Below are 27786 nucleotides of genomic sequence, written 5' to 3' on the forward strand. Positions count from 1 at the left end.
CCATAGCCCGCGTAGATTCCACCGTGGTCAAACATCTGAGGTATGGCAGCAAGAAGCTCTTTCTGTAAAGCACATCTCCCATTATCAGGTACTTTGCTGCTATGATCTTGAGCTGCCTAGCTTTGGCTTTATTGTCTGGTAAAGTCCCATTTGTTATGTAGTCAACTATGGGGCCTGTCCATGAATTGTTGTAGTCAATAGCTTGAACTTGGACGTCTGGGGCAAAGATACTTGGTAACTCCAAGTATTGAACTAGCGCATTCCGTGGAATGGCATCTTCTTTGGTCGTGGCCAATTTTGCTAAGTAATCGGCTTCTACATTTTCCTCTCTTGGAATTCTGACAATATCAAAGCTTTGAAGCTTCACAACTTGGGTCTTTACTTTGTCCAAGTACTTTTGCATTACTTCCTCCTTGACCGTGTACTCCCCTAAAACCTAACCCATAACTAATTGCGAGTCACTTTTTGCCAATAAATGTTTAACACCGACGGCCTTGGCCAATTCCAATCCAACCACAAGAGCTTCATATTCAGCCTCATTGTTAGTTGCTTTGAATTCAAACCAAAGAGCATAGCTTAGACGTTGTCCTTTTGGGGATGTTAAAATCAACCTAGCTCCGCTTGATTCTCTAGTTGTTGATCCATCTACCTGAAGGACCCAAGGTTTAGGTTCTCCTTTAAGGAGCTCTTCTAGTTTTGGATATGTATATTCTGCAAGGAAATCTGCAAACACTTGTGCTTCGATGGCAATCCGAGCTTTATACTCTATATCAATCTTTCCCTGCTCTATTGACCACTGAATTAATCGGTCTGATGTCTCTAGGCAATGGAGAATCCTTTGAAGCGGTTGATCTGTTCGTACCTTTGTAGAGTGAGCCTGAAAGTATGGCCGTAGCTGTCTAGCTGCCATCACCATTGCAAAGGCTATCTTTTCAGCTCTGGGACATCTCAGCCCAACTCCTCTTAGTGCTCTGCTGGTGTAGTATACTAGGAGTTGTGTTCCCTATTCCTCCCTAATCAAAATCGTGCTAACTGCATGTGGGGAGACATCAAGGTATAAAAATAGATCCTCCCCATCCTGGGTCCTGCAAAGTAGTGGTGGGGATGTCAAATATTCTTTTAGCTAGATGAAAGCTTCCTCCTCTTTGGTAGTCCATTCAAAAGATTTTTTCAAAACTTTGAAGAATGTTTGGCATTTGTCGGTTGCACGAGAGATAAATCTGATCAATGCTGCAACTCGTCCTGTTAATTTCTGGACCTCCTTGATGCTTTGAGGTGAGCGCATGTTGAGTATAGCCAGAATCTTTTCAGGATTTGCTTAGATACCCCTTTGGGATACCGTGAAGCCTAAAATTTTCCTAAAGATATTCCGAAAGCACATTTTGTCGAATTGAGCTCCATTCGGTATTCCCTGAGTACCTCAAAAGTTTCTTCCAAATCTGCAACATGGTTTCGTGCTTTGGAACTTTTTACCAGCATATCATCCACGTACACTTCTACATTGCGTCCAATCTGTTGCTTGAACATCTTGTTTACCAACCTTTGATATGTTGCTCCGGCGCTCTTAAGACAGAAGGGCATTACCCTATAGCAATATAATCCTTTGTCGATAATGAATGAGGTTTTCTCTTGATCTCCTTCGTGCATTTGGATTTGGTTATACCCTGAGAAGGCATCCATGAAGCTAAGGAGATCATGTTCAGTAGTAGAATCTACCAAGGAGTCAATCCTTAGCAAGGGAAACCTATCCTTTGGACATGCTTTATTAAGGTCAGTGAAGTCTACACACATCCTCCATTTGCCATTGGCTTTCTTTACCATAACTACGTTGGCTAACCAATCAGGGTAGAGGACTTCGCGGCTGGATTCTGCTTGTACAAGTTTGTCTACCTCCTTGGCTGCAGCTTCGTTCCGTTCCGGAGCAAATGTCCTTTTCTTCTGTTTGACCGGGCGCATGGTTGGGATCCACGTTCAATTTATGGGATATGACCCTTAGGTCAATTCCCGAAATGTTCTCATGGGACCATCCAAAAACATCTTTGTTCCTTCTTAGGAACTATAGTATCTCTATTTGTGCCACTATGCTCAATCCAGTTCCAATTCTTACTGTTCTTCCCTGCTGCCCTGGTTCTAGGGGCTCTTTTAAGAGCTCTTCCATTAGTTCTCCTTGCTAGAGCTTCTCTTCATCACGTGTATTGAGGTTCTCAATATTCATTGTGATGTTGGCTCCTCTAAGTGAGGTGATGTAACATTCTCGTGCTGCTTTCTGATCTCCTCTTACGCAACCAATTCCCTCTGGTGTCGGGAATTTCATCATGAAATGATACGTGGAGATTATTGCCCCGATTTTATTCAAGGTTGTTCTCCCAATTATGGCATTATATGCTGAAGGGTAGTCAATTACTATGAAATCTATCATGCGTGTAATCTGGCTTTCTTCTTGCCCCATGGTAACTGGCAGGGCTATTTGCCTTGCTGGGTAAACGGGTGTGCCTGCAAATCCAACTAGTGGTGATGTCATAGGCCTTAGCCTTTCCCATCCAACCTTTAGTTGGTCATATGCATGGAGGTAGAGGATGTCGGCCGAGCTCCCACTATCAATCAATACCCTTAGTGTCTTCTTCTGAAAAAATGATGGGTACTTCCTCCTTTTTCTGAAATTTGCTAGGACAGCCAACTGTGTTGACTTCCAAGTGTTCCTTGGTTCTTAACTTCCTTAGGTGCGCCTTCCTAGCATTGCTAGATTCTCCTCCATTAGCAAATCCCCCGTGAATCACTTTGATTTCTCCTACGGGGCCTGACCGGGGTGTTGTACCATCTCTACCCTCTTTACTTGCATCTTCCCTTAGGAACGGTTTCTGGTACTTCTTTGTTACAAATGTTGAAGTCTACCTTGTTGGATTAAGTCTTCTATCTGTTGTTTTGAGTCAATACAGTCATCTGTCGTATGATCATGATCTTTGTGGAATCTGTAGTACTTGTCCTTAGCTCTCTTATTAGGATCAGATTTTAGCTTCTCGAGCCACTTGAGGTCCGAGTCATCCGCTAAGAATTTGCTTTGCTGTAGCTATGAGTGGAGTAAACTGCTTATATCTTCCTGAGGGCGGTCCTCCTCCTCCCCGTTTTGGGGAGGACCTTGAGTCCACCTTTTTGTTCTTTGGCTCGCCTCCCGTTCTGCGGGTGGCTTATCACCTCTTTTTGTCTAGTTGAAAAAATTCGCCTACCTGTGATGGCCCTACTTGGGGATCAAATCCATCACGTGATCGTCTTGCGTAGACAGCTTCCTTTGCATTCATGTGCTTCTGAGCTCTGAGCATAAGTTCTGCCAGAGTCTTGGGTGGTTCTTGGGACAGGAGGTATAAGAACTGTCCTGAATATAATCCAACTATGTATGCAGTTATACATACGTTGTCATTGACTTCATCTATCTGAACCACCTCCTTGTTAAACCCTGCGGTGTAATCCCTCAACAACTCCCATCTTCCTTGCTTCACTGTCAAAAGGTGAGTTGTTGGTTTGCTGTAGCGTTGACCAGCAATGAAGTAGCTTACAAAGTTCTTGCTGAGCTCTTTAAAACTATGTATACTTCTTGGCTGAAGCTTATTAAACCATAACAGGGCACTTCCCTTCAGGGTTACTGGAAACGCCCGACACATAACCTCATCTGGTACTACTTAGAGATGCATTAGAGATTTGTATGTCTCTAAGTGATCCAATGGATCCGTGGAGCCATTGAACGTCTCTAATTGGGGCATTTTGAACTTCCTTAGAAGTGGTAGCCCCATGACCTCGGTCGTGAAAGGTGAATTCGTGGTTTGCACCAATTTTTCTACCATAGCAGGAATTTGTGCTTTAATGTGTTTTATCAATCCTTCGATCTGGTCTTGCATCTTGAATAATACTTCTTGTTCATGTGGCGGCCTTTCCAAGGGCGGTTTGCTATGCTTTCTTCAATTTTGGCTTTCCTTTACACTGAATTCGCCTTCTTCCTTGTCATCCTCTTCTCCGTGTCGACCATGTCGCAAGTTTAGGATACTTGGTTCTGAGATCTATTTTCTAAGATCTGTGTTTTCTTGCATCGCAGTCTGTAACCCTTGGGTTACTGTTTTTATCTATTCTTGCATATTAGCAAACGCCTTTGGGGCTATTTCAGCGCCTCCAGTTTTGTTTGCTGCAGCTACCTTAGAGCTTTTTTGGCAGCTTTTGCAACTTTAGCGGCCGTGGCTGCCTTAGCAGCTTTGATGGCTTTGCCTGCTTTGGAGACCTTGGCGGTGGCAGAGGCCTTTGCAGCATCGTCGACACCCATTTGTGGGGGTCTGAAGCCATTGTTGTTTTGCTTGATCGGGTTTCTACCATACAAAACTATTCACCGTAAGGAAAAAGTTATTTCCCACAGACGGCGCCATCTGATGAATCCTCTTTGCTGTCAGCTCTGACCTGATCTTGCAAAACAATGTAAAAGCTTGAGTCATCGGTGTGGTGGCTTGCCAACCACCCTCCGATGCCTAAGTCAGTAGAGTACTTGCTGTATAGTGAGAGTATTGAGATTCTCTGTTATGAGTTGCGTACCTTTGATTGGTATTCTTCTGTTGTATTTATAGGCATCTTGATAGGAGGTTGAGTCCTTATCGGACTGTTTTACGTGAATTTCGTAGATTCCGGATTACCTTTTTAAGGTTTGAGGAGTCCTACCTTGGCTAGGAATCCTAATTCATCCCTGATTATGTATATCAGGGGCGTTTTGTGCTTATCTTGTTGATGGCATATCCGTTATCCTCTAGGATTTGGGTTGTACCTTATCCTGTTGGGGCATCTTTGAAGGAATTAGTATATTCCACGGATAATATCTATCAAATATTATCCCCTTTCTATAGCTAAGGTCCGAAACTGGTCCTCGTACCTTGTAACAGCTTTGTCCGCGGAGCGGACCTCGCATACCCTGACTTTGTCCTAGGTATGATCTCCCAAAGAGGTCCAGATGGGACTGGTTTCTACTCCCCAGGTTTGTAATTCTTGTAGTGCTGACCTCCTCAGGTCTACCATACTTATCATGGTACCTTTTAAAGCACCCGTTAATATCTCTACATCAATGAGATTTCCTTTCAAAGGACAACAATGGGTTTACTCCAAATTTATCCTTCGAAGATGAAACTTGGTTACGATCCCGAAGAGCAGCCCCGGGTAAGAATGATTTTGAGAGAGCGTTTGTAAATTCTCTCATAACAAATTTGTAAATTCAAAGCAAGGACTAGCATATACAGCAGAAATAAACCAAGAGGGAGAGGAAGGCAGACCTGGATACAAGCATGGATCTCCTGCTCGGTAGAGTCAAGCACATCACACTGAATCTCCTCCTGATTCCACAACCACCAAATTCCCCCAGCAAAACCAACTGAGTCAACAATGTGATAGTCCAGGAAACCCAACAAACTGCATAATAAATCAGCTCCAGTCCCTCCAATACGGGTCTCTGTGAGTATCACCCTCAGAGGTTTGTGATCGAGAACAAGCTCCAAAAAATTGCGACAGAAATGAGGGTTAGAGGCACCCCTACAATTCCACAATATAATCTTAGGCATTGGGTCCACTACTGAGTTATCATCCACTACTATCCATTCGTCCCCGAGAACAGGCCACACGGTTTCGTCCTCCGGTATCACCTGGACCTTGTGGAGGAACCCCCATCGCTCGTGCTGATTGAAGAACTTTACGGGTAGGTACATTGGAGAGTTTTTTCTCGGTAACGGGACCAGATTGGTCGACGGAATCGATCCTTCAATGAGAATATCGGTCTACCAAATGAGAGGATGGCACTTCATTGTCGTTGGAAGAAGGGGTCTGGGTAAAATACTTTCCTATCATGTAGGAGCCTTATTCTAGGACCTTCTAGAACATATATTACACCACCACACCATTTTAGGCGTTTCACCTATTTTGCACATTGTGGTGCATATATGCTAACCATTCTGCACCTAAATCATGGGTTAGGCTAACTCATCGAATAACATCACGTGTTCGGCCATACCAATAAGCACCTTTTTGTGCTGTGCGCAGCTGACCAGAGCACGTGTTTGGCATCACTCTTTAGCAATCTCACGTGTCTCTTATATGCTATGGAGCACACTTACCACCGTGCACATGCATCATCTGTCTGGCAACACGCCTAGCAACCTCATGTGTTGCATACTTGTTCAGCATTATCGCCTAGCACCCTAACATGGTGCCACCTACTAGGCACCTGTTAGGCATCATCGCCTAGCAACCTCACATGGTGCCGCGTACCAGCGCACCTGTTAGGCATCATCGCCTAGCGCCCTCACATGGTGCCATCTACTAGCGTACGTGTTTGGCATCATCGCCTAGTGCCTAGCAACCCTCACATGGTTTTGCCTAGCAGGGCATGTGTTAGGCTGTACCGTGCACCCTCATGTGGTGCTCCCATGCGATCATGTGTTATGCATGTGGTCGGTCTGTATTTCCTTTGTTCGGGAGAATCCCTCTTCACCGTTCATTTCCACCAAGTCAGCCAATCGATTGTGAAGAATTTGAGTTTGGATCGAACACCTCTGCATAGCTTCTAGATTTTCAAGGAAATCGAAGTGGCAACCGGCTACTCGATCAATGTGGCGGTTGAGGAATAGATCTCGGGGACGAGAGATGTATCTCACTGGGAGGTTTGGAATAAAAAGATTCCACAGTGTAAAAATGGAAGTTGTGCGTGATATATAGATCAGTCGGTGTGCAGATCGATTTCTTTGGGAAACTGGATTTTGGGATGTTCGGGCTTTACGGCTTTGACTTGGGCTTCTAATGGGCTACAAAAACTCACAAAGTCCCTCGGGCTAACATGAAGTCAACCAAAACAATAGGACACCTGTCAAGCCAAATTGAGGCGTAGACTGGTTTGCTTGGTGGTCTTAAATTGGAACTTCGGGATTCGATTCCTTATAATATCACAGGTTCATTTATTCTTGCCAGCAATTATTGAGGTCAGCTTACCCTATGTATGAGTTTGGAAAGGATTGTGGAAGGAACCGTAGGGATTAATACGAAGTTCGCTTAAGCTGACTCGTTACCGGGCATTACCAAGCTTGTCCTTTGTCATTTTAGTATTTTTAGCTATGAAATTATGTAATTATTCAGATTGCACCCCGATCGGCTTGTACAGCACAGCTTATTCAAAAAAATAAGGTGAAGAAGAAGTTGACAGTTGTCAAGTCATCCCACAACAGAATACGTAGGTGGACAAGGTCGTTGCAAGTAAAATGGCAACCAAGAAAGACTCGGTTAGAGGAATAACAAATTCAGCCTAAACCATAGGTGGCAAATGCAAAATATTGAGAGAGAGAGAGAGATGTCCTGCTTTGTAGGAGGCAACTTAAAGAGGGAAAGGTTCACCTTTCAAGGATGGAGAATTCAGAATGCAACAAGTTTTCTCTCTCTTTTCATTGAGAACCCTAAACTACTTTCTCCAGGTATTTCACTATACATTTCCCTATTTACAGATCAAAACATGCATCATAAAACAATGATCAGCCGTATGGTCAAACAAAACATTTGTGACATCACTTGAGTAAATAAATAAAATCTCACATTGTATAAGCGTATTTTGTGTGTTTTGTTCTTAGAAGAATTGCACATATGCGAAAAAAATAACCACCAATGATATGGAAGTATCACTTTTATAAACTGAAACCATTCTTCATGGTTGTTTTTTTTCTTCAACGCGAAAATCTACATTGATTAATCAAATCATTCGGTTGCCTCTTTAGAATTATTTTTTGAAAATTTATTTCGTATATCAGTGATCATTCAGTTACTTCTTTTGGTAATCCGAAGCCAATGGTTCATGATTTCATCATAGGTTATACCATATTAATTGTGACTTTATTTTAATGTGCTGTGCTTCGTTAGGGTTTTTAATATTCACGGCGGGCAGTTACGGCGGAGTGGAGTTTCCGGCGTGCGTTTTGACATTAATATATCTTAGCTGGAAGTTCATTTTTGGCATGGCCACCGTAACTGCTCTGTCCCCAGATTCCAATACACCACCACCAGATTCATTAGGCAATAAAACAACAAATTCATCATTTTCACCACCACCTTCAACCTCGTCAATCCCATCGTCCCCACCATCAGCATCATCTCCCCCACCGTCCCCACCACCTCCATCACCGCCATTTCCACCACCATCATCACCACCACCATCACCGCCACCATCACCGCCACCAACTTCCCCTCCACCAACAAAAACGTCTCCACCCCCCGCTTCTACTCCTTCCCCGCCACCGCCAGTGCAACCCCTACCTCCAAAGAGATCACCCTCACCGCCTCCACCTGGTGGCTCACCACCTCCACCTGGTGCCTCACCGCCCGCACCCCCCCCACCAATATCACCACCTCCTCCTGTAGGTGCTTCCCCACCACAACCTTCCACAAACACCATGCTTCCCAGATCACCCACATTGGCTTCCCCACCGCCACCCATAGGGCAAACACCACGATCTTCCTTTGTGCCTCCCCCGCCACCCCCCGGGGTATCAAACCAGTCGCCACCTCCGCCAAATAAATCTCCGGCCTCTGTTGGATCAACACCTTCGTCTAGTTCACCATCTTCACCAACATCATCATCTTATTCCTCCTCAAATAATACTGCGATCATTGTAGGAGTAGTCGCAGCCGGCGTCCTGATTGTTGTTGCGGTCATCATTTGTGTGACGTGTTTCACAAGGAAGAGGAAAAGAAAACATCACTATATGGATACTCCCCCTGGAGCTAAAGGTTCTAATCTATTTGCCTTAACCTCTTATTAATCCATACCAGTTATGGAATAAAGTACATTAAATTGACTACAAACACGTAAATCCTAAGTATTTATCCTCTTATTTAGCGGGATTAGTATCAGTTTATTTTTTTTTTTAAATCCTGTTGAAATATTTTTAATTCCCCCTAGACGAGATTAAAATACACCTAGCCACCCAAAGGTTATTAAGAATAAATTATATACACCGACGGTATAAATATTTGTTTCCTCCAAATTAATTACATTGCATTGCCAAAACAGTGGTCCTAATTAGTAGAACATGGCGACGTAGCGCAATGCAATTGATTTAAAGAAAATAAATGTTTACACTGCAGTGTAAATAATTTAATATCTCTTAATAAATATGAGGACCTTTCCTACATTAATTAATTAGGTCTCGTACTTCTCTTGACAATATGCACAAAATCCCCTTCGATAAATAGCCGTTAATATGACCAAGAATGCTGATGTCACCATTCTAAAGTTGAAATGCCAATACTACCCTCATGCAAATTAGTTCCATCCTTTTTCATGATGCAAAAGAATTAGGGTGAAATACAACAACCTCCATTGAGGTTGTTTGTTATAGACGATCCACACATGAGGTCTAGGAAATTACTTTGAACCCCCTGTCAGAGTTTGTGTTTCAACGTTGCTAATGGTAAAAAGTACTTGATTATCCTCACGTGCTAGACTCAAATTACCACAATGCCTTGATCTTCTTTCACCGTTACAACGCTCCCAAAAGCCCTAACATGGTCTTTTTTCATCTCCAACACCAAAATCCAAATTTAACATCAAACTAAAACTAGAAACAAACCCCCTCTGTGTGTGTATGTATGTGTATATTCATCTTTACAATCACATGTATATAGTCATCCATAGATAGTGAAATGATTGGTGCTATGGATTGAACAGGAATGAGAACAATGCAGATGAAAGGAAGGGTTTATTGATAGAACTGGAATTGACGGATTGAGAACTCTCATCTCAACTGCTTTTGATTACTCTTTTAACATCCCTTCTCCATACATTCCTCCTCTCTATATACGCGAACAAAAGGAATCCAAAACAGAAAGAAAAACTGACTCTCAACTAATCCCTCAGCTCAACTAATCAACTGGCTTAACTACTGAACTTAATTTAGATTAACTTGATTAGAAAGACCTAGCTACATCAACCCAAATCCTCGCACCTCGGCTTCATGGTTCCCCTTCAGTCCACTTAAGCCGAAAGCATTGGATGTAGATGTTGTCTTGGCCAAGTCCAGGCCCAAAGCTAGGCCCAATGTAGTAGGTGGTCTATCATTCTCTCCCCCTTGTGAAAAGCCTTGCCCCCAAGGCCGAAATTGTGGAAACTTGGCAGTGAACTCTTGATAAACATCCCAGGTTGCATCCTCAGGGAAAGAGTGTTACCATCGAACCAGAAGTTGTCTAGCCGGCCTTCCTTTGTACTTGACCAAACGTCAGTCCACGATTGCGATTAGTTGTGAATCTAGAATGCCATCACGTCCAAATGTGAGAGGGAAGGTTGAGCCAAAGTTGAAGAGCCCAACTTTCTTTTTAGAAGAGAAACATGGAAAACTGGATGAAGTTTTGAATGGTGTAGGCCAGGAGGTTTAGTTGGTAGGTCACCTTGCCTATTCGTTTGAGTACTTGAAAGGGTCCATAGAACTTTGGTGCCAATTTCATGTTAGACTTGGATTGTCGACAGCTTGTAAGGTTGTAACCTTAGATAAACCTTGTCACCCTCTTGCAATTCCCTTTCAGATCTGTACTTGTCCGCCTACTGCTTCATGCGGTTCTGAGCTTGGTGGAGATGTTGCTTTAGAATTTGCAAAGTTGATTCTCTGTCATAGCCCAATCGGTCTACTACTGCTATAGTCGAAGCACCTGGAATATAGTGGATATGAGCAGGTGGTGTTTGACCATAGACCACTTGATAAGGAGTCAGTTTGGTGGATGAGTGATAAGTCACTACAAGAAAAATCGCATTTTTCAGCGTAAATGATATATACAGTGTTTCTCCAAATGATGTATTAGCCCTTGTTATTAAAAGTCTTAGACTTAAGACAGCGTTTTTTAAACACTATAGAATGTGGACTTTAGACAGCGTTTTATGACCGCTATAGAATGTGAAGTTTCTACAGCGATTTAAGAATGCTATATTAGCCAATTTTTTGCATTTTTTTTTAAATTCTATAAATACCAATATATTAGCATTTTCAAATAAGATAATGGTAATTTCATCTAAGAAACAAAAATGATTTATTCCATTCAACACCAACTACATCCAAATGGTCAATATACAATAAACAATTCAACCATTGAATAAAGACTCATTACATTAGCTTGGGAAACAATTTCCCGACAAAAACCACATAAAAGAGCTCGACAAATTGGACTCATTGAAAAATAACTAATGTAATTCTACTTTTCTGAAAATGTAATCATGCACTAGGCCAACCATCTCATTTCGCAGATTTTTTACTTGAAGCGTACTTCTTTGCCGAGCTTATACCCTTTCTGCTCCCAAAGCCAACCACATAAATGGGCTATTTGAAACCCTCCAAAATATGAGAAACATGCCCGTAGGCGCAGCACATAGTAGAAGTCCAAAGAAAACAATTGCAGCAAGAGCTATAATAGACATCTACACCAAGCAAACAAAAACAAGCATTACATTCTTCCAATTCCTCCTTGCCTAGAAGATTAAAATTTGGCTGCCTGCATTTAGGGAAAAAAAGAGAGGTTTAAGTGTCAGATTATGTAACAAGGTCCCGGGTTAAAAAGAAACTTATAACAATACTAAGCAAAAGAAACTAATGACAAACAATATGGATCCATTTGGATATATGTGGATTTCCAATGAAGAGCTTCACATAATTATTTGACAAGAATAGGAGACTCAACAACATCATAAAATGGAAATAGCTCAAGTTTAGAATTGATAGTCTATGTGGCAACTTCGTCACGACCATAAAACATTCAGTCTTCATTGAGATCAGACCACATATCGACTATGATATCATCAAAAGCCAGCATATCTCCAGAACAATACACCACAACAATAGGAGGCAATAGTTCCAGCAGAGAACAATAATAGCAGTAGAAAGATAGTAGCACTAGAAATAAAAGAGGGCATTTAATGCATGTAGAGGACAATGTATGCATCTAACTGTGCTTTAAATCACATTACCACCGGTACAAAATACATGAAGTTACCCCTTTGGTCCTAAGGAACATTCAATACTTTTAGCATATTGGAATGGTAGCCTATGTATTCAAAATAGCAGTCGATGAATCAAAGCTTTACCAATATTGATTTCCATGTGTGGACTAAACAAAGACAAACTGTACAACTTAATAGGTTATTAACAATACCAACTACACGTATAGTCTCCCCATGAACCTGCAATTGGTTGCAAATACATGGGGTGAATAGAAGATCACCAGATCTCTACAACGAACATAGAAGCATAATTACTATTAGCCAAAGATGCAGGAGTAACCTTCACGTCATCACAAACAGTTCTTTAAGACATTAATACCCGCACGCATGATTGATGGCTAGTATAGTTTTCGCACCAATTTCTTTTGGTGTTATTGCAGCAGCAAAAAAAAGTAACTGGAACATCGCTAAATGGGACGAAATATAGAATAGCAAGTGTCCCTCCTATGTCTTATCTGTGTCGCAAAGCCTAGTGGATTTTGATTATGGTTTAAAGTGCTCTGGTTTCAGCAATGGTGGCAATATATCAAAGGTTTTGTTTCTCTTTTGCTACAGAAGTACCACAAAACCTAATCAGATCAATGATGGAAATCAGAACACCTCCTTTCGAGGGAAAAAATTGAAAATCCAAAATACGAACTAGTATCGTAGCGCGGCACTTAGGAAAATAGGATAAGTGTAGGTACTGTTATTATCTCATTCCTAGTTGAATCCTTCCAAAATATTATTCCTAGTTGAATCATTTGTAAAATTCCAGAAACCAACCCAGTTCCTAACTATGTGTTTCGCTATGCGGCAATCACCATGGCTAAACTGTACTGCACTATTGGCTTAACCAAAAGGTTTTAAGGTTCAGCAATGGAGAACCAAGCTCAGCTAGTTTGAATTTTTTTTTTCATAGTTTCCCCTTTAGTCTGATATATCGTGCAAAGAACCATTTAAAACCACCAAAGTGATGCATCATGGAGGTTTTAGATATTTTAATTGCTCTACCACCCACATTCTAGTGGACAAGACAATTTTCTTCCCCAAATCAAGTGGGTTATGAAATAGAAATACTAAACCACATCCAAAAACCTAAGGATTGCAATCTTATCACACCGCAAATTAGAGTCATACCCAAGTCGAGCATTTTATTGAACATGTGGCAATGGCATACAGATGGTTAGAGTCAGAGAAAACTATGAACATAAGACTTGAAGATGGTCGCAGAAAACTGAAACTGTTGTAAAAATGAGTAAATAGATATCCGTTATCAACTTAACATGAGGGTTCATAATAGGAATAACAATTTAAACTTACAATATCCCAATTAAATTTGCTTTCAATAACTTGATAAGTACATGAGTCACACTAACTTACCCTCACAATCTCCTGTCATTAGTGCCAAAGGATAATAGTATTTGGCCAATTAAGCAAACTAAGATAAAAGACATAAACAAAGTCCTGATGATCATGAAACAACTGAACATGATCATCATAATTTATAGGCAGAAATGAATTTGACTTAAGAAGGGTTTTACACATACCGTGCATAAATTTTTGAGCTCCTCATATTGTGCCTCTACTGCTTTGATTTCAGGGAGGACCTTGTTAGTCATCACTTTCTCATAATGAATCTTCTCCTGAGATAAGAGATTTCTTTTATGACCTTAATAAACTTGCCACCCCTTAATAAAACGAAAGCACAAACCCAAAAAGTTTCGAGAGAGAGAGAGGAGCCAACCGCTTAGATCTTCTTCAATTAGATCTTCCTCAAAGGCATCAATTTCACTTTTTGCTGATTCTACATTTTTTAATAGGGACAAAGAAGCATTGGTAACATCTAATGTGGAAACTGACATCATATATGCAAGAAAAGATTACCATACCACATAAGTTCTCAAATGAAGCTTTAAGGTCACTGGCTTTAGCATCTGCTTCCTTCATTCTTGCACGGATTACTTCCACCAACATTTCATTCTCCTGAAGGTCTAGCTTCTTGGATTTTCTAGACATCATATTCAAATGAAAGCTATAATGTAAAGGAAATCCACAAACCAACCATGTGAGGAAAGAACTTCGAAGACGTGGTTATAAGATATAAACACAGATCTCGTGAAGAAGCTCATCAACATTAGAAGCAGGTGCTGAACCAGCTTCGATCTGTGACCTGTGAATTCTTCACATCTTGAAGTGCTTATTTCTTTTGTGCCACAAGGCGCTCAGTATCCCAACACCTCCTCTGTGTAAATGATAAAGCAAAGATGATAAGAATAGTACAAATCCACCAAAATATTTATCAAATAAGCTTCTAAAGATAACTATGTCCATTGCTCGACCATCTATAGGTAAATGTAGTAGAGTAGCCTACAAAAGACTACTAACAATTCAATTTCAACTATAGTAGGTGAACATTAACTGGAAAAACTTCAAGAAATTCCAAGTGAATAATAAAGGGAATGGGAAAGATGACATTTATATACAATAAGCATTTGTGATATGGGAACATATTCCATTAAGGCAAGTCTCCCGAAATTAGCTCATCCTAGGTACATAGATTACGTCTTATAAGTGCTAAGTATTTTGGTCAAAATGCCCACCTGGAGTTCTGAATCATCCTACTAAAGGATATCACATATTCACCCCATTCCACCTATTGGCTGTTATAGTTGGTTGAAGGAAATTTAGACGAAAAGACGTTCACCCCACATATTCACCCCACTTTACCTATTGGCTGTTACAGAAAACCTAGTTACTCAGCTAGCAATTACGAAGTCTGTCGATATGTTTGAACTAAAAATATTCCCTTTCACATAACAAAATCCAAGATCTATTCACAAACAGTAATGAGTTAGCAAACAATACACCATGTACAAACCTGAGCAGAGGATATCACATACGCATTTAGTTTGAATCAATGTAGTAGCAGCTCACATGCAAGTCGTCCCCCTGGTTGAAAAAAGAAAACCAGTTCCACTTATACATCAAACATTCAAAAATCTACTCTCGGAAATAACCCTCAATCCAACTACAGAAATAATCACCCAATCCTCATTCTCAACCTTAAAAAGGAAAACATTTGGTTTCCAATAAACCATACTTCATTGCATTAGACCATGTAAAATAAGTCGTCAACTTAATTTTTTTGGGTAATCCGGAATCAATCCCATAACCTTTGTGTGGTCACATCTTAAATTGGAAGCCCCTTCCACATCTATTTTGTATAAGCATTCACTACAGAGGGTGGTTCAGAGGATTTTGCTTTCGGTGGGAATCGAATTAGAGATGACGCGCATAGTTACAGTAGGTGATGCAAAGATAACAAATGATCTACTAGTAAATTATATGGAAATGAGAAGGGAAAAAAAGTAGGAGTATGCAATAGATCCAAAACACATAGGGTTGGTGTTTCTGAAATTGGAGCATGAGATTAGGGCTTGGATGAGAGAGAGGGGGAGATAGAGCTATCAAGATTTACCTCGTTCTTGACTAGAAATCAGCAATTGTAAACTATAAAGCCAAAATCTTCAAGATTCTAAGGTTTCTCTTACCTGAGTACTCAGACAAGGAGGGAAGGGCGGCTCTGGCGAGCTTACAATCTCTCCGGGTGAAAGATTTCGCTGAGAGAAAACCCAAGTCCATGGATTAAAACTTGTAATCTTGATTCAAAGAATTTCAAAACTAAATTAGAAAGATTTGGGTACATCAGCTGAGCTGGAGCACGAAAAGTTTAGGCGCCTTGTTCTTTCCGCCTTTGGAACGCTATGGAAGAGAATGGAAAACGCTATAGAAGTTGGGCTTAAATGAAACGCTATTGGAAATGGAAATCAGAAACACGAAAGCCCATCTTTTATTGCGTTCCTAGAAAAATGCTATAGTATTATGCTGTAAAAGACCTTATTTCTTGTAGTGAGTGGTGTTGAACCACCATTTAGCTAGGGGCAGCCATTGTACCCATGACTGTGGTCTTTTCCTTTGGTCTTTCCCTTGTCATACCTCAGTTTGCCCATCAGTCTGTGGGTGGTAGGAGTTGCTCATATTAAGCTTGGTTCTCTGTAAATGAAATAGCTCCTGCCAGAAATGACTTGTGAAAACCACATCCCAGTCTAACACAATTGAGGCTGGCATTACATGTACTTTGTAGACTGTCCAAGAAAACCTAAGCCACATCCATGGTAGTGTAAGGGTGAGCTAGTGGCATAAAGTGTGCATATTTAGACAAACGATCTACCACCACTAGAATCACTGATTTGCCTTATGAAACAGGTAACCCTTCTTTGAAATCCATGGAAATGTCGATCCATTTTCTCTTAGGTTTGGGTAAAGGTTGTAGAAGCCGAGGACTGGCCGCTGTCTGATTAGTTTTGTTCATCTGGCACACCTCACATTCTGCTACAAAAGTATACACATCTTTTTTCATTCCAACCTAGAAAAAAGATCTCTTTGCTCTATTGTATGTTTATGGGTCCCTAAGTGACCTCCCATTGGACTGGAATGCAGGTCTTGCAGGATGAGGGCCTTGAAATTGGGGTCTGAACTTACCACTAACCTGCCTTTATATGAAAGGATTCCATGGGACCAAGAGTACCCCTCATGCTAGTTTGGATCAGTAGTCAATTGGTCAATGATCGATAACTTTCAACTCTCGATCAGTCTCCCAAGCTTGTTGAAGAGCTTGCAGCCAATCTGTTTGCAACACTGATAGTGCAATAATCTCACTTCCTTGTTCCATCACTACGCTTGACAGAGCATGAGCTGCCTTGTTCTCCCTTCTTTCTCTGAACATGATTTTATAGTCATATCCCAACAGTTTGGTTAACCACTTTTGTTGCATTAATGTGGAGATCTTTGGTCAAGTAGGTATTTGAGACTAAGGTGGTCATGATAAAGTAGCTCCCTAATAGGTAGTGGTGCCATTTGTGTACAGCATAAACTACAGCTAGCAGTTATTTTTCCTAAGTTAACAACCCCAAATATTTAGGAGCCAAAGCCTTGTTGATGACAGCAGTTGGGTGGCCCTCTTGCATGAGTACAGCACCTATTCCCACACCTGAAGCATCACACTCCACAATGAACTCTTTGCCGTAATTTGGGAGGGCCAATATTGTTGTTGTTGTCATCATGGCTGTTTCCAGGGTTTGAAAGGCTTGCTTAGCTTCCTCATTCCATCCAAAAGCATCTTTTTTAAGTAAGGCAGTCAATGGAGCACTGATTTTTTTTCATAATCTTCCACAAATCTTGTGTAGTGGCCAGTTAATTAACCCCAGAAATCCTCTTAGTGACTTAATGGAGGATGGACTAGGCCACTTCCTCATGGCATCTAGTTTAACTAGATCTATTGACACCCTTTGTTCAGAAATGATGTGGCCAAGGTACTCCAATGAATGCTGACCAAATACACACTTACTTTTCTTGACAAAGAGTTTGTTGGCCTTTAGTAAACAGAAGGTCATCTATCGGTGGTTTAGGTGAGTTTCCCATGATTTATTGTATACCAGGATATCATCAAAGAAAACCAATATCAGTTTTTTTGTTAGAGCTTGAAGATGGTGTTCACAAGGCTTTGAAAGGTTGAGGGTGCATTTGTGAGCCCAAAAGACATTACCACAAACTTATAATGGCCTTCATGGGTTCAAAATGCAGTTTTTTTTATTGCCATCAGGGTGTATCCGTATATGGTGATAACCAGCTCTAAGGTCCAACTTTGAAAATACCATTACCCCATGCAATTCATCCAAGAGCTCATCAATAATGGGAATGGGAAATTCGTCCTTCATAATCACTTGGTTTAATTCTTTGAAATCAACACACGTCCTCCAGGTTTGGTCTTTCTTTTTCGCTAGAAACCCAGGGGATGAAAAAGGGCTCACACTGGGCCTTATTGCTCCAGCACCCAACATTTCTCCCATGATTTTCTATGTCTCTTTTTTTTGGGATGTAGGGGTATCTATATGGCTTAACATGAACATGTTCACTACCTATTTTAAGGGAATTTTGTGGTCTGTTAGCCATTGGGGAGGGAGTTTTTTGGGTTCAGCAAATGTTAAAAAACATCATGTAGTAAAAAGTCAATGCCTGGGTGTAGCTCTTTTCCTGCATTTTTGTCACACCTTTGATTTTCAACATAAATATAAGTGATTTTCATAATAAAATTCCTCGCAATAATTCCTACGGTACCCCAAAAGAGTTAACCATTAGTATTGCATCATCAAACTACAGTTCTAGCTCCAATTGTTCCAACATACTACATCCATGGCACGACGGCCCAAAATATTACATAAGTATTGAGAATCGAAATAGAGTACAATATTCCATAGTCAAAAGAAATGTAAATGAAGTTACAAATACATCTTCCAAAAAGATGATTTGCAAAGATGGCCAAAAAACTCCATAAAGTTAGCTTTCAAAAGTATTTTTCACACCCAAGCACTCCAAACATGCATGCTATTGTCCTAGGTTCACACCAGAAAATGATGAAGGATTGAGCTACACTAGCCCAGTAAAAAATTCTACACTAATGTTATATGCTCATGCGATGATTGGATGAACAAACAGTGGAAACAACATTTAACAACCATGGCATGTGAAACAACCATAGCTAATTGAATTTCAATCCCAAAGTCTTTCATTTCATACCCTCACATTTGTAACCTTATAATCAACATCGTGTCGCAATTGTCTTGTCGTTCTGTGCCCTGAGCAAAAGCTCTTGCCGGGCCAATTAAAGGGTCCCGATACCCCCTGCTAGGTACCTCACCCGTTGGTAGGTCCTGATATGTCACGAGCATTTGCTCCTGCCGAACCAATTAATGGATCCCGATACCCCCTGCCAAGCACCCACCCATCGATGGGTCCTGAGTGTTCGCATTTCATTTAAGTGTTCAAGTGTCCTATTCTCACACAATTCCTTTGAGCATTTCATAAGTCTCATTTCAAGTTTCGATGAAGTCGAATAAGTCCAACAAACAAGGTACTACGAGTAAAGCATGCAAAGTTACCCTTAAACTTGTAAACATGCATATAATTACCCAATAAGGCAGACCAAGGCTCAAGAATATGAAATAAGAAATTTTTTGGAAACAAAAGAAGCTCTACCGGTAGGGGAAAAATCCTACCAGTACAAATCCTATCCAAACATGCCATCAAATTGTTCGTTGAAAAAACACTTAAGTCCTACCAGTGGGAGAAAAGTTCTACCAATAGAAACCCAAAACAGAAGGGACATAAGGTGAAAACACTGGATCGTTCTACCGGTAGGAAATGGGATTTTCAGGCGATTTTTCACAGTTTTGACAGATTTCACCCAACTCAACAATAACAACCCTAGCTCGATTCTAGGCATCAAAACACTCCAAAACACATAAAGAGAGGTAGAAATCACTACCTCAAGTGATTTGAACGAAACCCAAGTGATTGATCGAAGCCCAAACTAGCCATAGAACTCCAAATTTGAAAACAAGCAAGAATACTCCTTTCCGAGCTAAACCCAATGAACTACGAGCCATAACCAAGTATAGAAGGTGGAATGGAGGTTGATCTTTATGGGCTTTGAATTTAATGGTGAGATTTTAAGAGATAGTGTGATTGAGGGAGAGAGCCGAGAAAGGGAGAGAGAGACGTTGGAAGAGAATGAGAGAAAGTGGTTCTCTACACACACACGCCCCCTTTATATACTCATACACTTACAAATTACTCTTGCACCCCAAACTTCCAAATCCTTGCACATTAAACCTCCAAATTTACACTCAGTATTTCACCTTTTTCTCATTTATAAACATTAAAATTAGAGAAATTAAATACGGGTCTCTACAATTTTTCTCTATTGTTATGCTGCAAATCTGTACTAGGAATCCTTGGTTTTCCTATTGTAAGGCCTTGCCTATTTGCTTGTGTGTCGCCTGGTCCACTTTGCATTCAGTGTTCTCATTGAGCATGAAAGGCTATCCCTACACGTGGAACAACATTAGCAAGTTCTTAAAGTCCTAGAGTATGGGTCCAAAGGTTGATAACCACTGAACTGCCAACACCATATCATAACCCCCTATAGCTAGCACTTTTACTTCTGCATTGAAAGTTTTCCATTGCATGTTCCATGTAAATGACTTGCACGTCCCATGTAAATGACTTGCACACCCCTTTGCAGCACAATTTGGTCCCATCTGCCATAGTGACTGATAGGTCTGACTGGTACAAAATGAAATACAACTCGACAGGCCATGCATTGAAAATTGCACCTCCTCTTCTGAGCTAGGGTCTCCATTCACCTAAATTTCAAGCCCAGTTCCCTCTGAGTCTTCCTCCTAATCACCCTATATGACATACAATTGCCTATTCTGACATCTATGTCCCCTTACAAATTTTTCATTACAATTGAAGCACAATCCTTTCTACCTTGGACTTTATCATATTCTGAATTCAATGGTTTCAATAAGCTCCCTACAATAGTTAGCCTTGGACCTAATCTAGAACTATTCTCAATAGTTTTTGTAGCCATAAATCCTATTGTATTCATTGAGATCTGTTGACTTTGTATACTATTCCATTTTAAATAAAAGATCTTATTCTAGATCCATTGGGGTCTTGAAATTATCTAATAATGGAAATAGCAATCTTAGTTGCCATCTTTATATCTGGTTTCCTTGTAAGGTTTACTGGGTACGTCGTATATATTGCTTTTGGCCAACCTTCTCAACAACTAAGAGATCCTAATCCATTTCTTTAGTGTTAAACGTTTGATAGGAAACTATGGGGTGCTAGAAGAACTAGCTATGGACTTAGATTCTATTGCAACATTATTGAGATTTTTTGGGTCAGATCTTACCCCACTATGTGATGCAATCTTAGGCATGGTTAGGGTTGGGGTTGGGGTTGGTGATGACCAGTCACTTTTGGTGTACTTCAGTGGGGCCTTTGTTCATCTTGTTAGGAAACGATTCCCAGAAATCAGTAATGACGCGTACAGATTAGACAATAAAAATTGCAAAACCCTACAAGGCGGAATTAGAGTTCTACCTCAACTCCCTGTGACACGAATGCTAGTTGAACTTGTTATAGCACGCCTTGCTATAAACCACGAATATTGCTCGACCGTACCTTACAATCTTTTATTGTATTCCCTACACGTCTAGAACACGAACCAAGTGTGGACTCTTTCGTGATCTGTTTGCTCTCTCTAAGCCTGCCTCTATTTTGTGAATAATAGAAAAATGTGTATCTGACCTAGAGAGCATAACGTGTATATGTAGGGCTACGATAGGGACCTAATGAGTAATAAGTCTAGGCTCCCAATGTAAATAAAAAAACCTAATCCCACCAGGATTCTATTTCTTATTTCATTAATTATAATTCATCCCACTACAGAATTATAATTGCACTCCCGTCCTTATCTCAATTATATTACGAGCTTCGTCATATTAAATACTTATTAATATCCCCACGTTAAGATTACAGATACCCGTTGATTAAAATAAATTACTAACAATCTTCCACTTAATCAACATCTTATCTTGAGACTATCCGCTTAACTTATTCGATATGTCGGATACAAAATCCACCTGCAGGGTTTGACATATTCGAAACTTATAAGCTTACTCAAGGGGTATCGTCAATCCCTATCGGGACGTGGATTCCATTAATAATTAATAGTTGTCATATACATAATGTTGCGACCCAACTCACTGAGACTATTGACCGTATAAAGATCTCACTCTTTAATTAATCAAAGTCAACAACATTAAATATATACCTCTAATAATTATCTTTGGATTAAGAGCATAAGCATTCATAATGACCATAAGGTTTCAATTATCTTATATAGTCAATACAAAGACAATTACCTCAATGTGGTCCCGTTCAATACACACAAAGTATACTAACACAATGATTTGGAATTAGTATCATTCCCTGTAGTCAAGACAAACCTACTAAAATATTGTGCCACAGTCCTACCGATGGTGTGTCAAATTACATCTAAGACTGTAAACCATAACTTATATTCCTCAAGAACTGATGATCCAATCTTCTGTGTGTAACCCATACTCTACACACTGGATTATCTACTATGTAGAATAAAAGACACACATGCACAACATACAAAAATATCATGAAAATATTGCCCATAAAAGATTCTCATTAAAAAAGGGATAAATTTGATTAATAATTAAATATTAATCCATCATATAAAAACATAACTTTTACATAACCTCCTAACAAACTCCGACTAAGACTCAAAACCATACTGCCACGCATCTTTCTCCTATTCTCTCTACGTGACCATCAAAAGTCTTAGCTGGTAAGCTCTTCGTAAAAGGATCTACCAGGTTGTTTACCGATGCAATCTTGGTCACAGCAACGTCACCTCTCTGTACGATCTCTCGAATCAGATGAAACTTATGCTCGATGTGTTTGCCCTTCTTGTGAGTCTTTGGCTCCTTCGAATTAGCAACTGCACCATTATTGTCATAATAGAGTGTAATGGTTGATTGCACTGAAGGGACAACTTCTAGATCCGGTTGCACCATATAGATACACTTATCCAGATTTCCATTAAGGAACGAGGTATTGACATCCATTTGCCAAATCTCGTAATCAAGATGAGCTGCAATGGATAAGAGAATCTGGATGGACTTAAGCATGGCTATTGGCGAAAAAGTTTCCTCATAGTCGATCCCTTCTTTTTGAGTATACCCTTTCGCAATAAGCCTAGCTTTAAAAGTATGTACCTTCCCGTTCGCCCATCTCTTCTTCTTGTAGTTACATTTGCATCCAATGGGTTTAATCCCTCCAGGTGGTTCTACAAGATCCCACACCTGATTAGAGTACATAGACTCCATCTCTGATTTCATAGCCTTTTGCCAAAGTTCCACATCTTTTTCTTGAAGTGCCTCATTGTAGTTACAGGGTTCAGCATATTGATCATCAGGGATCATTTCAAAAGACTCACCCAACAACGTATACCGACTAGGTGGAACAATAACCCTCCCACTACGACGAGGCACTGGTGTGCCAAAAGGTGCCTCTATAGATGTCTCTTTTGGCGTTTCCTCTTGCACTGTTGGTGGTAAATAAGTTTGTGTTGGTCTCTCTCCTCTCAATTCCTCAAAAACAATTTTACTTCTGGGCTTGTGGTCTATCACATAGTCCTCTTCTAAGAACCAGGCATTAGTGCTAACAATGACCTCCTTATCCGTAAGACTATAAAATAGTCCACCTTTCGTTCTTCTAGGGTACCCCACAAACAAGCAAACTTCTATCCTCGATTCCAATTTATCTCCTTTCCCATTCAGCACATGTGCTGGACTACCCCAAACCCGAACATGCTACAAACTAGGTTTGCGCACAGTCCATAGTTCTGTGGGTGTAGATGGTACTGATTTAGATGGTACCAAGTTAAGAATATACGCTGTTGTTTCTAGTGCATGTCCCTAAAACGAATTTGGTAAATCTGAATAACTCATCATTGATCTTACCATATCCATAAGAGTCCTATTCCTTCTCTATGCTACACCATGTTATTGTGGCATACCTAGAGCTGACAACTGGGATGTAATCCCTTAAATTGACAAGTAGTCCCTAAACTCTCCCGAGAGGTATTCGCCACCACGATCAGATCGCAGTGTCTTGAGACATTTACGCAAACGCTTTTCTGTTTCCGCCCTATACTCTCTGAATTTCTCAAAGCATTTGGACTTACGGCGCATTAAATAAATGTATCCATACCTTGAGTAATCATCAATAAAAGTGACAAAGTACTCAAAACTACCTTTAGCTTGGACATTCATAGGCTCACACAAATCAGAGTGAACCAATTTCAACGGCTCTTTGGCACTATATCCTTTTGCTGAAAAAGGCCTTTTGGTCATCTTACCTTCCAAACAAGATTCACAAATTGGAAGTTCTTTAACTTCTAATGAACCTAAAGGTCCATCTCTAACCAGTCTAGAAATTCTATTCAGATTAATATGACCAAGACGTAAGTGCCAAAGATACGTTTGGTTCAATTTAGAAGACTCTTTTCTCTTACATGGTAAATTTTTAGTGTTATTCAATTCATGCAATTGCACTGTAGGTAATATAGGATTAATAATGTAAAGATCATCCACCAATGAACCAGAATAGATAAAACGTTTATTTAACTTAATAACCACAGAGTCACTAAAATAAACCAAATATCCATTCTTAATCAATTTAGAAACTGAAACCGGGTTTCTTCTAATAGAGGGAACATAAAGACAATCTCTCAAAATTAAACTCCTATTATGACTAAAATTTAAAATAACATTTTCTACTGCAACTGCTGCTACTCTTGTAGCATTTCCCTTTGTAGATAAATCTCCCCATCATTGAGTCTTCTAGTTTCTTGGAACCACTGCAACGAATTGCAAACATGATTAGTGGCTCCCATATGTACACACTAGGTACTGGTAGATAACACCGCTAAACATGATTCAACAACTAGTGAATAAGATTTACCTTGTTTGTTCACTTTATTAAGAAAAACTGGACAATCCTTCGTCCAGTGTCCTTTCTACTTGCACTGAAAACAGTTACCTGCAGGCTTTTTCACTCCACCTTGAGGCGCATGAACTGCCTCCACAACCTTTTTCTAAGACTTGTTCTGCTTCTTCTTGCCTGTCGGCTTAGAAGTAGAAGCCTTTTCTACCGCTAACACTGATGATGGTTTCTTCACAACCAAAAGAGCCTCAACTGCTTGGAGTTCCTTAAGAAGTTCCGCCAAAGATAAATGCATTTTGTTCATAGAATAAGTTAGGCGAAACTACTTAAAACTCTCAGACTGCAGTGATTTAAGAATGAAATCGATCTAGGTTTCCCCATCAATTTCAGCTCCAAGGATCTCTAGTTCATTAAGAGAAGAGCTATCATCTTCAGAACATGATCCCTAATCCGGGTTTCTTCAACATGGGTGATGCTCACCAATTCTTTCATAGCAACTAGCCTTGCTGCCCGATTCTGATCCCCAAACACATCTTTGAGGTTCAGCATCATATCGAAAGCAGTTTCCATAGCTTGATCCTGATGTTGCAATATATTCGATATAGAAGCTAGAATATAACACTGTGCCATCTCATCAACCTTAACCCAATCTTGATAAGGCTTTGCTTCCTATTCTGTGGCATTCTCTTCAGGTATAGGAGGGCACGCCGTAGATAGCACATATTGTGGCCCTCGGTAGTTAACACAATATCCAAGTTTCTTTTCCAGTCAACATAGTTTGGTCCAGTAAGTTTATTTTCTTTGAGAATAATGGTAAGTGGATTGAAAGAGCCCATTTTTGAATCTGAGAATCAAATAACATAATAATCAATTATGAAGGGCAATAACAACTTTGAATTTCATTTTAATACTGGTTCCCTCTACCACATTTTAAAAGAAAAACATTGGCAACCCTACACACCGTGAAGAGCATGCCTCGATAGGAAGTCCTCTACACTTTATCATTTGTGTAGATAGGCACAACCTTTTAATTTTACTATCTAGACACTATACCATGCCAAGCAAAATTAAATAGCCAATATAGTTTCGGTCCCATGGTGAGGATACTATTATTTACAGCTAAGTGTATACCATTACCTAGCCCGATGACCCATTGTTTCATTATGAATTACCTCAAATGGAGAAGTAATTCACACAACAATTATCATAGACCTATCCATTTAGGAAGTTTGTACCGATGAGGCCATAATTAATTTTGCCCGATGGGGGGAAGGTTCTAAAATCATCACACAAAATTAATTACATCATCTACATACTAGTAATGGAGACCGTGGGATTTATAAAAATAAACTCCCCCTCCCACTTAGTTATTTAAAAAAAATTGAGAGGGTTATCAAAATTTTCGAGTTTACAAAACCGTGTTCTAGGTCAAAGCCAAATATCACCATGTTGTCCAATATGGTAAAACTATCACATTTGCAAACACTCATGGAAATATGCATTTAACATAAATAAGGAAACATAAAAAAATATGCATCCCAACTATTATGGTCAATATCCTTGTTTCCAAAAATAGCCAAGATTGCAGCCATGTCTTGCCCACCAAATTAGAGGTTGATGCTAGCACAGGGGGTCGAAGGGGGTCAAGGATTGATTTTCGACTTGCTCCATCAAAAAAATGATTTTTGACCTCTAAACAGCAACTTCAGCCACCATACAGAAACTATGATTTTATACATCAATCCTATGCCTCCTTTACAAAGTTCACATAATCTAGATCTAAAACACATGCTGCATGACTTGTAATCTTACAATAGTTCTACATATCAAATAATGATACAACTGGAGAAACAAAGATTACACAAAAACCTTATGCCTCCCACATACCGGAGTTCACATACTACTTTTAATATTACAACCACGAAAAATAATCGAGGCACCCAAATATAAAAAGCAGTAACCTGCCACGTATGCAAAAATGTGGGATCCAATCACGCAAACATATATGCATGACCATAATAGTGGGATAAGATTTTCTGCAAAACAAACGTTAGTAAGATTGAACCCTGCAAAATAGCGGTTACCACAGTTTCATACTATACGATCTACGGACAACATGGCCTGTTTAATCCATACACGCGATTATAGCCGGCTCTGATACCACTATAGGGAAACGATTCCCATAAACCAGTAATGACACGTACAGATTAGAAAATAAAAATTGCAAAACCCTACAAGGCGGAATTAGGGTTCTACCTCAACTCCCTGCGACACGAACGCTGGTTGAACTTATTATAGCACGCCTTGCTATAAACCACGGATATTGCTCGACTGTACCTTACGATCTTCTATCGTATTCTCTGCACGTCTAGACATAAACCGAGTGTGGACTCTTTCGTGATCTATTTGCTCTCTCTAAGCCTACCTCTTTTTCGTGAGTAATAGAAAAATGTGTATCTGACCTAGAGAGCATAATGTTTATATGTAGGGCTACGATAGGGACCTAAGGAGTAATAAGTCTGGGCTCCCAGTATAAATAAGAAAACCTAATCCCACCTGGATTCTATTTCTTATTTCACTTATTATAATTCATCCCACTACAGAATTATTATTGCACTCCAATCCTTATCTCAATTATATTACGAGCTCCATAATATTAAATACTTATTAATCTCCCTATGTTAAAATTACAGATGCCCGTTGATTAAAATAAATTACTAACACGTCTAACAGCTACTTAAATCTCCTCTTGTAATTTTGCCAGCCCCATTGCCTGAATGATGTTGGATGGTTGAAATATTTGAACTCCTGCCTTGATACCATCACATAATCCACTAATGAAACAACTGACAAAGAATTCCTCCGTTAGACCTGTAGTATGATTTGCTAGCTCCTCAAACCTCTCTTGGTAGGCACATACTGTTGATTGTTGGCTTAGTTTGGTCAACTATCCAATGGCGTCCTCGAATGCATGCAACATCCCTGTTGTACATCACATCATCAGGCTCGTACCTAATTCTAGAGGTAGCCCTCACCATGTTACTATCTTTAACGCCCTAAGCACTGGCCTAATACTTTGATTTTGATCCACAAGTCACACCACATGGTCCAAAATGCTTAACCCCAAGATACTAGTAGTAGCTTACATGATTTTTTATATGCCCAAAATCACATTCATGTAGACTTTCGATGTGGGACAGGGTATTACACCCCTAACAAGCGTAGCCTGTTTTAGACAGGGTAATTCTTTCTTTGTTTTCCAACCAAACCGAGCCTTATGTCCCAATTACTGGGGTCGGCTACATGAATCTTTTTCC

At 40.1% G+C, this 27786-nt stretch overlaps 1 protein-coding gene across 1 annotated transcript in view; it reads left to right on the forward strand.

Moving 5' to 3' along the window:
- The first annotated feature begins 7320 nt into the window (after window positions 1–7320).
- The window catches only part of LOC131304358 (proline-rich receptor-like protein kinase PERK5), a 33635-nt gene continuing 13169 nt past the window's right edge, over window positions 7321–27786 (forward strand). Inside the window, exons 1-2 of the mRNA XM_058331583.1 lie at window positions 7321–7475; window positions 7915–8781. Of these exons, the coding sequence (XP_058187566.1) occupies window positions 7328–7475; window positions 7915–8781 (1015 nt within the window). The 5' untranslated portion in view covers window positions 7321–7327. The remainder of the gene's footprint in view (window positions 7476–7914; window positions 8782–27786) is intronic.

Source organism: Rhododendron vialii, chromosome 10a, assembly GCF_030253575.1.
Source record: "Rhododendron vialii isolate Sample 1 chromosome 10a, ASM3025357v1".
Classification (NCBI taxonomy): Eukaryota; Viridiplantae; Streptophyta; class Magnoliopsida; order Ericales; family Ericaceae; genus Rhododendron; species Rhododendron vialii.